Source organism: Gekko japonicus, unplaced genomic scaffold (genome assembly GCF_001447785.1).
Source record: "Gekko japonicus isolate JY-2015 unplaced genomic scaffold, Gekko_japonicus_V1.1 scaffold24, whole genome shotgun sequence".
Lineage (NCBI taxonomy): Eukaryota > Metazoa > Chordata > Lepidosauria > Squamata > Gekkonidae > Gekko > Gekko japonicus.
Genome location: NW_015164665.1, coordinates 2,313,185 through 2,325,970, shown reverse-complemented (window position 1 = coordinate 2,325,970; position 12,786 = coordinate 2,313,185). Strand labels below are relative to the sequence as shown.

The 12,786-nt window shown below is 41.6% G+C and overlaps 1 protein-coding gene across 3 annotated transcripts in view; it reads right to left on the bottom strand.

Annotated features, from left to right (window-relative positions):
- Nucleotides 1–12,786, bottom strand: part of TRIM2 (tripartite motif containing 2) — an 81,436-nt gene that overhangs the window by 32,852 nt on the left and 35,798 nt on the right. For all 3 annotated transcript variants that reach the window (XM_015409033.1, XM_015409034.1, XM_015409035.1), the window contains exons 4-6: nt 8,593–8,744; nt 7,657–7,837; nt 3,165–3,888 (exon numbers count right to left, since the gene is read on the bottom strand). In XM_015409033.1, the coding sequence (XP_015264519.1) occupies nt 3,165–3,888; nt 7,657–7,837; nt 8,593–8,744 (1,057 nt within the window). The remainder of the gene's footprint in view (nt 1–3,164; nt 3,889–7,656; nt 7,838–8,592; nt 8,745–12,786) is intronic.

Genomic DNA, 12,786 nt, shown 5'->3' with positions numbered 1-12,786 from the left:
TCCCAAACACCCAGTCCCCTCCTATTTCTGTTCTGGAAAAGATAAGTTTCTCTCATAGAGATTATCTTACTTGGATCCAATATTTGTCAGAGATGCTTTAGGCTGGTCCTGCATTGGGCAGGGTGTTGGACTAGATGGTCTGTATGGCCCTTTCCAACTCTATGATTCTATGATTAAATAAGGTTTCTTCCACAGTTCAGCTAATGAGAAACATTCTCACAGATCTGAATGGTGCAGACCCCTAAACTGGATACGAATCTGATAACTTGTGACAGAAGGGTGCTGGAAACAACTTTTCGGTCACGGAGAGGGAATAAACTCCAACTCCGCACGGAGGGGGCAACTTGGGTATTAGTATAAGGATTTATGATAGAGGATATCAAATTTCATTCTGAGATCTCAAGCAAGCAAGAGAGCCAAGTTGGATTTTGAAAATGAAATATATAATGCTGTCCAGAATGTGCACACTAACTTTCATTCCAGTATCTTGTTCTTTATTTAAAGTATTTATTTATTTTGAAAATTTATATGCTGCCTCTCGACATGGTTTATAACTAAGGTAATAATACAAAACCATTAAAACAAACCATTTAAAGCAAATCCTTTAAAAAGCCAATGAAAAACAAGCTGACACCATTAAAACAAGCCGCTAAAAACAAGCCAATGCCATTAAAACAAGCCATATTATGTATGTCATATGCACACAGAAGGGATCAGGACATTTCTGCCAGCCTTCCCCCCCATATCTGTGTATTCAGCCAAATGGCAGCAAAGAGCAAAATGTAGGTTCCCAGTCACTTCTCCACCAAGAGTTCTCTGAAGACATTGGGAGGCAAGGTCAGCATGTCTAATCCCACATTTTCCTACTCGTAGCGTAAGCAATTTCAGATATTTGAACAGTCCATGTCAGTTTTGTATTTCTCCTCAGTGCAGAGGCAAGCTGAAATTTTAACTTGAAACACACAATTGTGCTCTGAGCAGGGGTCATTTCCTACAGGAGCGCACAGGAGTAGTAGAGCTCCAGCAGTAAAGAGCCCAGGGGGCGGGCACATGCAACAAGCCCCACCCCCTGCTCCCAGCAGCCCTCAGTCAGAGCAAGAAGCAGCCAAGTAAGTTGCAGAGCTCCCCCCGGCCCCCTGGTCCAAAACAGTCCAGTGGCACCTTTAAGACCAAGTTTTATTCAGGTATAAGCTCTGCCTCCTCTGCAAGGACAGACATGCACTCCCCCCCCCCCCAATAGCTAGCAATCCAAAACAGTCCAGTGGAGCCTGAGCAGTTGGTGTTGCCTTCTGACACGCTTCCGGTGATGTCAGGGGGTGTGGCATATGCAACTAAGTTTTGCTAATGAATTATGCTAATGAGCTCCTGCACCTCTTTTTCTACAAAATGACCCCTGGCTCTGAGTATACATATAAATGGTATACACCAAACAGGCAAGTTAAACTAGAGGCCTCCGTTTACTCAGTGACATGGATCTCTTTCGTTTTTGCAGAATGGTTCTTCCCTTTCATTCTAGCCAGCCACTGATTCTCCAAGTGGCTTTATCCCACACTCATCCCACAGTTATCAAACACCTTTTCCAGAGACAATTTCAATTTCATATAAGCCTGTAGAACATTTTAATTAATACATTCAAATAAACAATGATTATTTTGAGAAACCGATTACATCTCTTATAAGGTTAATAATGCATTATCTACTATTGACCAATGCTATCTTCACCATTTGCTGAGTTATTCCAGCCTTCATGGCTTGCTAAAATCAATGAAATTTTGAACTGTGGGTTTTCACACTGGAGCTAAAATCTCAAGACCTTGAACTGCAACAACACAAGACATCCTCAACTGCTTCCGTGTAAAACAGTGATTTCAGAGCAACATTAAATTCAGATCACTATTCTGAAACCCATTACACATGTTATTTTCACAGCACAGCTGAATTGTAATAAAGCTACAGAGAAAATCAATGCTAGAAATATTTCCTGGTTATCTTTGAGTCTCAATGTAGCTATTGTACATGGAAACCTGAACTCTAGAAGTAATGAGAAAGGGGTGAATTTTTCATTCTCATTTGTGACACCAAAACTCTGGACCTTTCTTCCCAGGGAAATTCATCTGTCTCCCTCTATCAGTGTCTTCTGCCAGCAGGTGAAGACATTTTTGCTTCATTAATGGTTCATTAATTAATTTGCCTCAATAATGGTTATTGGCCTTCTCTCTGGTTCTTCTACTGTATGTTTATGTGTTTTTACTGAATTATTTTATTATTTTAAATGTTTTAAATTGTTCAAATGCTTTAATGTTTTCATGTTCACTGCCCTGAGGACCCTGAGCAGGTGGAAAGGCGAGATAAAAATGTTCTTAATTAATACGAGACCCTTATTGTGGGTCCCCTATGGCTAAAGTGTGTGGTAAGTCGGAGATACACAGCCAGTTCTCTGGACAGATTCTTACAGGGTGGAAACTAGCCAGTGGGAATGCCTGATTTGGAATAAAGCCATAGTGCTGGGAAAATAGGAGTTTAACCCTTTCCTTAGTCACTGTTTTCTAGCAGAAATGAACTGCCTCCCTCAAGTTCTGGTGGAAACAACTATGGATTGCCTATTGTGTATTTTTCCTACCAAAGCTACCAGCAACTTGGGGATGCAGGGAGCTAATTTCCACTGCAAAAATGGCAACAGAGAAAGTGTTTAACCTCCTGTCAGCCAGCATTGTGACCTTGATCTCTGTAGAGACAGTGGATCCCTCATGTAACATGATCCCTACAATCTGTAAGAAAATTCAATATTCCACTTTGAGCCAGTTTGGTGTAATGGTGAAGAGCACAGACTCTAATCTGGCTGGGAGAACCAGATTTGATTCCCCATTCCTCCACATGCAGCTGCTGGGTGACCTTGGGCAAGCCACAGTTCTCTCGGAGCTATTCTCTCATGAGCAGTTCTCAAAAGAGCTCCCTCAGCCTCACCTACCTCACAGGGTGTCTGTTGTGGGGAGAGGAAGGGAAGGAGATTGTAAGCCGCTGTGAGACTCCGAGTGAAGGACAGGGTATGAATCCAATCTTCTCTTATTCTTTTAATTCTGTTTTAATGTTAACATTCTAAAATACCATTGACTGTAATCGAATACCACAATACACTGAATTTACAAGACAGTCGCATTTCTTACCTACTCGGAAGATTAGGTCATCTTCAATGGGGTTCTCTTTCCTTTTGCCTGTGCTGTACATACTGGCTGGTCTTTTTACCGCCTTTTGTTTAACATGGCCACTGCCAGGAGACTTCACACGCCTCTTAACACCTTCAGTTGTAGGGGATACGTCTGCTGACCTGATCACCTTGAGTTTGAAAGGGCTGCCTCTAATATGCTGATCATACAGTCTCAACGAGAGGGTGAAGTCCCCCTCTTTTTGGACAGTATACAAAAATTCATAAGTGCCATTTTTATTGTCAAGTATTTCTCCATCTGCTACACTTCCATCAGGGGTGCACAGCTCAGCAGTGAGGTAAGCATTCCCAGTTTTACAGAGTTCGCCATCCTTGTCCTTGGTTGTGATGGTGACCGACATAGGCTGTCCAATGACAGTCTGCCTCAATCCTTCCCCTGTGGCCACTGTTTCAGAGGCAACAGCATTTGTGGTTAAAATAGTACCAAGGTTATGAATGGACTTCTTCAACCCTTCCGTTTCCACTATAAAGTCCAACTGATCATTTTCACGGGGCTGCAGTGGGAAGTCTCGTACAGACAGGTCATTCAGCTTGTCACTCATTTGCTTCTTAACCAGTAAGACTTCAGTTTCCGTTCCATGGTTGAGTGCCTGGGCAGTAAAGTTGCTGCAGCTCTTAATATTCTCCTGTCCTTCCAGCAGAGTATCAAGCTGAGTTTGCAGGACCTGGACAGAGAATGAAACACAATGATTGTGCCACATATGAACATGCAAAGCTGCATGACATTGACTCAGACCACTGGTCCATCTAGGTCAGTATGTTCTACTTGGACTGGCAGCAGCTCTCCAGGATCTCAGACAGTAGTATTTCCTTGTTCTACTTGAGATCCCATAAATGGAGATGCCAGGAAATAAACCTGGAACCCTTTAATTGCTTGTGTTCTAACACAAAGCTAAAAGAAGCAAAACTGAAAGAGCTGAGAGGTTGCCAGTGAGGTTCAATATGATGCACAAAGGTATTAAAAAATCCCAACTTTAAATTGGGGTGGGGTCAGAATTGATGGTGACTAACCAGGAAAGAGTGGGGTCATGGTGGATAGCTCAATGGAAATGTTGACTCAGTGGGCCAAACTACACATTACATTATTTGATGAGTTGCATCCAGAATCCCCAGAGCCAACTTGTTTTCCCACAGTCACACAGCAGCTGTGGGGAAAGGCATTTTTAAAGTCCAAAATAACCTGATTAACCTCAAGGTGACAAAGCTGAACCAGGATGATCTAATAAGAGGGTTTTTTTAAAAAGTCAATAGATTTGGAAGCTTTGTCAGTGAGTACAGTTTTATAATGTGCCTTTAAGCAGGAAACTATGCTGATGGATTCTCAGTTTCACTTATGATGCTGAGTACTTCAGATGGGACAGCTAAACCATACTGTTAAGTGAACTCCCCAAAGCAAAACAGTGGCCATTAGCCACTACCCAGTTCTAGTAAATGCTGTAAGAATATATCCCTCCTGGCGAAGGCAGGGAGGACTTCTAAGGCTTATTTTCTAAGAGAGTCTAGCCACATAACTCAAAGCTTGCTCTTTATTGAGAAGTCCAACAAAAGATATTGGAAGGTAATTCATATGTCCTCTTTCTGAAATAAAGGAATATATGGCATTGGTATAGTTACACAGGATGGTTTAGAGAATTTTAGAAATGTAGATATCCATACTTTCATAATCATGGTTCTATAACACTTAACAATTACTCGAACAGCCTTATCCTATTTATTTGTAACTGTCCAACTTAATTGTGGAAATCATTCACAACAAAAGTGACATAAGACTGCAAACAAAGTTCCCTGTACTTTATTACCTTAAAAACTACTGATATACAGGATAAACACAAACATCAGAAAATAAATCCAAGCCCAGGCAAGCCCAGTCTCAGAAGCTAAGCAGGGACAACCCTGGCAAGTATTTGGATGGGAGACCTCCAAAGAATACCAGGGCCAGGAAGCAGAGGCAGGCTATCAAGCCACTTCTCTGAATATCCTCCTTGTCCCAGTAGGGGGCCAGCATGACTTCCAGGCATGGTCACACACATGCACACACAAACACACTAGGCTTGCCAGCCCCCCAGTCTGGGCGGGGCTCCCCCACTTTTGATCTTCCCTGCTGGAAACCTTGACCACAAATGCCCCAGAACGTGAAGTGATGACATCACCCAGAAGTGATGCCATCACGTCGCTGCTGTCACACAGCAACACTCTAGTTTTTGGGCAAAACTCTATGGTAAATTTAGGCACAAACCATAGAGTTTTTGCCCCAAGACTAGAGCATCACTTCATGGTGATGTCACCATGCCACAAGCCCCCAAAGATCCCCCGCCGGGAATAAGGTAGGACCTGGCAACCCTAATACACACACACAAATGCAAAAATAAAATAAAATGAAATAAATTCAAGGATGTTCAGTGATGACAGGAATACACAATAACCTTTACTAACATTTATTTAGCATAAACATCCCTACTCAGCAGTGCTTTTACAGCCCATTGAGTAAGATGATTTCCACACGGCAAGTGATTGTTATAACATTATATCAATGAAACAGAATCCTATTGCTGGTTCTCAAAAAGCCCCTTGGTGGCAAGAAGTAGGGGAATGGCCGTTGCAAAGACAGAATCTGGGATTTGTCACTGTGTCAACACACCTATAGACCACTTAAGGTTCATTGCTCAACTCTCACACAGGCCTACCTAATGACACTTGATTTTGGGTTGTATGACCATCCAGATTCCCATATAGCTGTTTCCCCAAATACATATACATTTTAGTTTTCAACCAAGCTTCTATAAATTTTTGGATGGCCACATACAAGGGGAAGAAACTCTTAAATAAATAGTGGACAATGAGGCAAAATAACATATATATATTTTAAAAAGACACACAAAACCTCTTTGGCCTACATATTACTTTGATCACATTTTGTAAGAGATGTCTTGTAGGTTGGACCTTTTGATAAAATAAATCAAGGAACCATTTTTCCTTTCTGTCATTCTTCAAGGATGGAGCAGAGATCCATCAGTGGCTATTAGCCACAAGGTATAAATAGGAACTCTCAGTCTGGGGCAAGTTATGCTCTGTATTCTTGGGGCTTGGGAGGGGGGCACTGCTGGACCTCCTGATGGCACCTGGTATTTTTGGCCACTGTGTGGCAGAGTGTTGGACTTGATGGGCCATTGGCCTGATCCAACATTGGCTTATCTTATGTTCTCTCATGTTCTTATGTAAGGGCATGGCTGTATTAAATAAAGAATTCAACAAAAATTCCTAAAGTGATCACAACCTCCTAAAGTGATCACAAAATTTCCTAAAGTGATCACAACATTTATGGGTTAAATGAACCAAATTTAAGTGGCAGGAAGAATTCACTAAAAAGAAAGGATGGTTTTAAACAGGGAATAGACATATTTATCTGATTTTCTCTTTCACTGCACAGAAGGGAAAGCTATTTTACTATACTAATAATATGACAATATACAGGGAGCCGGAATTTAAAACATTAAGAATACAAATTACATGCTTAAAAATGTAATAACTGTCTGATTTTTATATGTCCGCAGCTGGCTATATTATCACCAACTTTGTCTAATATAGCACCGACATCTTTAACAGTCATATTTGCTTTTTATTACAAGCATTATGGATAATGAAACCAGATGACAAAATTCACCATGAATTGTAGCAATTGTTTAATTTCCAGTATTCAAAACTGTCAGTTATGTGGATATATTAATACATTCCCTGGGAATCCAACAGGGACTGGCTGTTAATTTAAAAATTGCTTCCAATTATTCTTCCTTTCAAACAAATTTCATGGCAATGTTACTGAAGCTGTTTGTTTGCAGAAGTCACTCATTTCTACATAATCAAAACCAAAGTGGAAAATGCCCAGGTAAATTATAACGTATAAGTGCACACAAGCCATTTTTCATATTTCTCAGCTACAGAAGATGAGATCTGAGACATTATTTCCTTCCCAGGGGCAGGGCTATTTTTGGGCAGGAACGCACAGGAACGGAGTTCCGGCTGGCTCCTGAGTTGGCCACACCCAGCAGGAACTCATTAGCATAATAGGCCACACCCAACAGCAGAAACTCATTCGGATTGGCTACATTAGAGGTGTGTGGCCTAACATGCAAAGGAGTTCCTGATACAAAAAAAGCCCTGGGTTTTGACAACAAACAAGGTAAACAGAATAAGGAGCAAAAGGTGGGTGTGGCTGGATGACCACACTTCTGGTAACATGGGGTTGTGGCCTAATATGCTAATGAGCTGTGCTGTCAGGGGTGTGGCCTAATATGCTTATGAGTTTCTGCTGTTGGGTGTGACCTATTATGCGAATGAGTTCCTGCTGGGCTTTTTCTACAACTCCCCCCCCCCTGCCCAGGGGTAACCTATAGTTAAAAGCGAAAGCATTTTGTTGACAAGAGCCAGGGTCTTACTTTATGTTTAAGGCCATAATTCACTTCCAGTTCCATAAGCAGCACACTCTTGCGGACATTTAATGTCTTCTGGAGTTCATCAAAAGTGGAATGAATTTCATCTACAATGCTTGTCTTTTGACTGGTCAACTGATGTATAATTTCTGATATGAAATGAAGTGCAGAATCTATCTCTGGAAGCCTGCAGGAGATAAACAATAGTGGATGTTGATTTCATAGGCATTGTCACAGAGTTCTTCTTTTTGAATTCATACGACTAATATATTTTTTAATCTTCAGCAGCAGAATTTTAATATTAGGGGATTTTTATTCACTGGCTGAATCATGGTAAGGCACAAACGATGCTCAGGTTCCAAATCCTAAAATTTGATAATAAATAAATAAATAAATAAAATAATCTCATTTGGGGAGATTCTATCCAACTGGCTTCAGCCACATTCAGGCATCAGACAACAGTCCCATTTGTCCCCAGCAGTAATACAGCTTGTTGTCTTTCTTGCACACTGATTCTCACTCCCCTATTTTCCACTCCTTTCAATAGCAAGCATGACTGAAGGCTTCTTGGAACTCTAATTTGCCCTGCGGTCTGCATTCAGGCTTCACAGTGAATTGAAGCTTGACTTATGGCTTCCCAGACCATGAACTATGAGCTGCTCTCAACCTACATGGGTAAAAAAGAGGGGAGTGCACAAGCCAGACAACAAGTTCGTCATAAAGATGGCCATAGGCTGCATTCAGATGTTATGATAATATATAAAACCAAAGGGAACAGGAAGCATGAGGCACTTCCTCTCCTACCACCAATGTTCAATAATTCCTCATGCACTTCTTTCAAGGGATCATAGAAACAAGCTTGCTTAAGTTACAAACTAGCTTTGCCTTTGTGGTCAGACTGCCATAACCCCTGCAGTAAGTATTACAGAGAGAATTTCATACCTTTTGTTGACAGCATCTAGCTGAGACTGAAGTGAGGCCTTATGTTGTTCTACTACATCTTTGAGAGGTACTGTGGGGTGTTCTGCATGCTCTCCTTCTGTGCACTCCCTGCACATGGCTGTCTCACAGGACTGGCAATAAAATTCCATCAGCTGGTTACAAAGAAGGAGAGAAATCCAAAAATAAGAACAAAGGCCACACAATAGCTTTTATTAGGACTAACCAATATGACACAAAACAGTGTGCAAGCTTTGGAGTGCACCCAGAATTCTTCATCTGCCCGGATATAACAAAGGGGAGGGCCTTCAATGGGGTATAATACCATAGAGCTTTCCTTCCACAGAGGCCATTCTCTCCAAATTACCTGATCTCTGTCACCTGGAGATCAGTTGTAATAGTGGGAGGTTGACAACCCTAATTTCTACAGTTGTTATATTTAGGAATAAAGACATTGAAAAAAACACTGTTTTGATAAGCATAAACAAATGCAATTTGATAAGCATAAACAAATGCAATACTTGAAATTGCACAGACACACTTGCAGCTGTCATTTTACATGATTCAGTTAGAAATAATTCTGACACCTCTTGTACTTTAAGACTCTTATTACCTCTCAAAAATGCCTAAAGCATTATAGACTCTCCACTGAATACAGACCAGGCCAACATCAAGTTTGATATAATGAGAGCCACATTTTTGGCAAAGTTTTAACGGAGTACTCTGTACTGCTTAATGTTTACCAGAGACAGAAGGAGAGAACAGGGTTGTTTTCCTCAAGTTAGGCAGAAGCATATTAAAGGAAATTATACAACAGGATCCAACAAGACAAAGACGTTTGTTCTAATTAGGATGAAGAAATGAAGAAAGAAAAGCAAACTTTTCATTCAACAAAGAACAATATGTTTTCCAGTAACAAGCATCTTACTCCTATGTGGTATCCTTTCATATTACAAAAGGCCCCAAGTAATTGAAGAGGTTTTAGTCTTTTAAATACAGAGAGAGGGAGAGGGAGAGAGAGGGAGAGAGAAATGGTTGGATCCAAATGTGAACTTACCCATGTGGAAGGCATCTTCCAATCAAGACAGAACAATTTTACATACCAGAGTGTTGCATGAGAAATGTGAAAGCTTGTTTTTCTGCTTAGGCAGAACAATTTATTTAGACATCTCTATACCTTTCCCCAAACAGGGACTCAAACCTGCTTACAACATTCTCCTCTCCTCCATTCTATCCTCACAACTACCCTGAAAGGTAGGTTAGGCTGATTTATGCTGCAGTCCTAAAAACACCTTCCTGGGAGTAAGCTCCATGGAATAAAATGGGTCTTACATCTGAGTAGACATGCTTAGGATTGCTCCTTAGTCACCCAATGAGCTTCCACAGTAGAGTAGGGAACTGAAACTCTCTCTCCAAGACCCTAGTCCAATAGGGCTGTCAGGTCTCGCACTCTGGGAGGAGACCTCACACCCAGTAGCATCCATTCTCCACCACAGTGTCACTTCTGGTGCTAGCCCAAAAGTTATGTCATGGCAAGTGCTCTAGGATTCCACTGTCTCAGTGTTGATGGCAATTTACATCTCCCTAAAGCTTCCACTGGTTGCCAGTGTTGCGATGGCAATCTTTATATTCCAACATCCTACTATACCCTACTATACCAAGCTGAAACGTAACAACTCTTGAAGGGTCTGTGCCCTACAGCCAGGTATCATGTGGAAATCAGAGTCAGTATGTGATAATCTCAAGCCTGGTTTACTCTTGTGGTTGTGAACTCCCTTGAACCTAACCTTAGTTTGTTGTGATGTGCAAATTCAAGGGTTTCAAAAAAATGGGAATTTGCCTGTGTTTACAAGATCAATTTTAAAACAAATTTCCCTCTCCCTCAAAGGGCAGGAGCTCATAGAGCCAACACATCCCACAGCCACCTAGCTTCCAGATCACTGCAGAGCTCCAGCACCCCCCCCCCCTTGAGTGGTTGCTAGGGTCCAATAGTTCAGAGTGAAGAACACTTAATTGGCTAAGTGGCACCAATCAGATATCATTCTAATATACTCATAGCAGTTACTTCATGTATAAACCTCGATCATTTCAATCTATTTTCCAAAGCAAAGGATTTCAGTACACTGACTGAGAGATTCTACTTGGCATCCATAGACACGGTTCCCAGCTGAATACCAGACGTTCATAGTTTTTGAGTGATTCTGGTGTTTTTCTATTGTTGTGAGCAGCTCTGCAAGTGGAAAAGTGAAAGGAATAGCAGGAAATGTTTTGCAGAGATAGCCATCTACTAGAATTCGCTAACATCCTTGCAACTCTGAAATTCTGTTCTTTGCCAAATTGCTCACAAGTTACATTACCTCTGGTCATGCTTAAGGGTTTTAGCTTCCCATTTGCCAAGCACTGGATTGTGTTTCTACTTGTATAAAAAGCTTCCTAATCATTAGAGGCAACGATTGCCAATATGCTTCACATTACACTGCCACACTGTAAAGGCAGCGTGGCACTCACTGATGTACCCGCAGTGATGCCAACCTGCCAATTCAAGTGGAATGATGAAATAATTCAGGCCATAAGCTCCATTTACTCCTGAGGTCCCCTGTTAGAACATGTGGTTTATGCAGACTCTTCCTCTGCTAGGTCCAATGACTGTTACAACTAGTGAGGTAAGACTGTGTAGTATAAAGTTTAATCTGAACTTCATCATACCTAGCTGAGCATCATGTTTGGTGTCAGAAAGGAATGCTTTCCTGGGCAGTATCCACAAATTATTGGATACTGCGCTATTACTGGACTACAGCAATAATTCACAACTGGATTATCCTATGCAGGCAAACCAGGCTACAACTGGATTATCCTATGCAGGCAAGCAGAAATGACTGCTACAGTGTAACAGAACTGCAATATCCAACTATGTGCAGATAAAACCACTATTCAGATGAACATAAGAACATAAGAAAAGCTAATACTGGATCAGGCCAATGGCCCATCTAGTCCAACACTCTGTCACACAGTGGCCAAAAATACCAGGTGCCATCAAGAAGTCCAGCAGTGGGGCCAGGACACTAGAAGCCCTCCCACTGTTGCCCGCCCCCAAGCACCAAGAATACAGCCTGTGAGTTCCTATCTATAACTTGTGGCTAATTGCCACTGATGGACCTCTGCTCCATATGTTTATCCTGTTCCCTCTTGAAGCTGTCCATGCTTTTAGCCACCACCACCTCCTGTGGCAGTGAATTCCATGTGTTAATCACTCTTTGGGTGAAAAAGTACTTCCTTTTATCTGTTCTAACCCGACCGCTCAGCAATTTCATTGAGTGCCCACGAATTCTTGTATTGTGAGAAAGGGAGAAAAGTACTTCTTTCTCGACCTGCTCTATCCCATGCATAATCTTATAAACCTCAATCATGTCACCCCTTAGCCGTCATTTCTCCAAGCTAAAGAGCCCCAAGTGCTTTAACCTTTCTTCATAGGGAAAGTGTTCCAACCCTTTTATCATTCTAGTTGCCCTTTTCTGTACTTTTTCCAATGCTATAATATCCTTTTTGAGGTGTGGTGACCAGAACTGTACACAGTACTCCGAATGAGGACGGACCATCGATTTACACAGGGGCATTATGATACTGGCTGCTTTTTTTCAATACCCTTCCTAATAATCCCCAGCATAGCATTGGCCTTTTTTATTGCAGTCACACACTGTCTTGACATTTTCATTGAGTTATCTACTACGACTCCAAGATCTCTCTCTTGGTCAGTCTCTGCCAGTTCAGACCCCATCACCGTGTATTTATAGTTAGGATTTTTTGCTCCAATGTGCATCACTTTGCACTTGGCCACATTGAACCCCATTTGCCACGTTGACACCCACTCGCCCATCCTTGACAGATCCCTTTGGAGTGCCTCACATTCCTCCCCGGTTCTCACCAGCCTGAACAACTTCGTGTCATCTGCAAATTTAGCCACTTCACTGCTTACTCCCAAATCATTAATAAACAATTTAAAAAGCATCGGACCGAGTACTGATACCTGCAGTACCCCACTGCTTACCACCCTCCACTGAGAAAATTGCCCATTTATACTCACTCTCTGTTTCCTATTAATCAGCCAGTTTTTGATCCACAAAAGGACTTGTCCTTTTATCCCATGACTATTGAGCTTACTTAGGAGCCTTTGATGAGAAACTTTATCAAAAGCTTTCT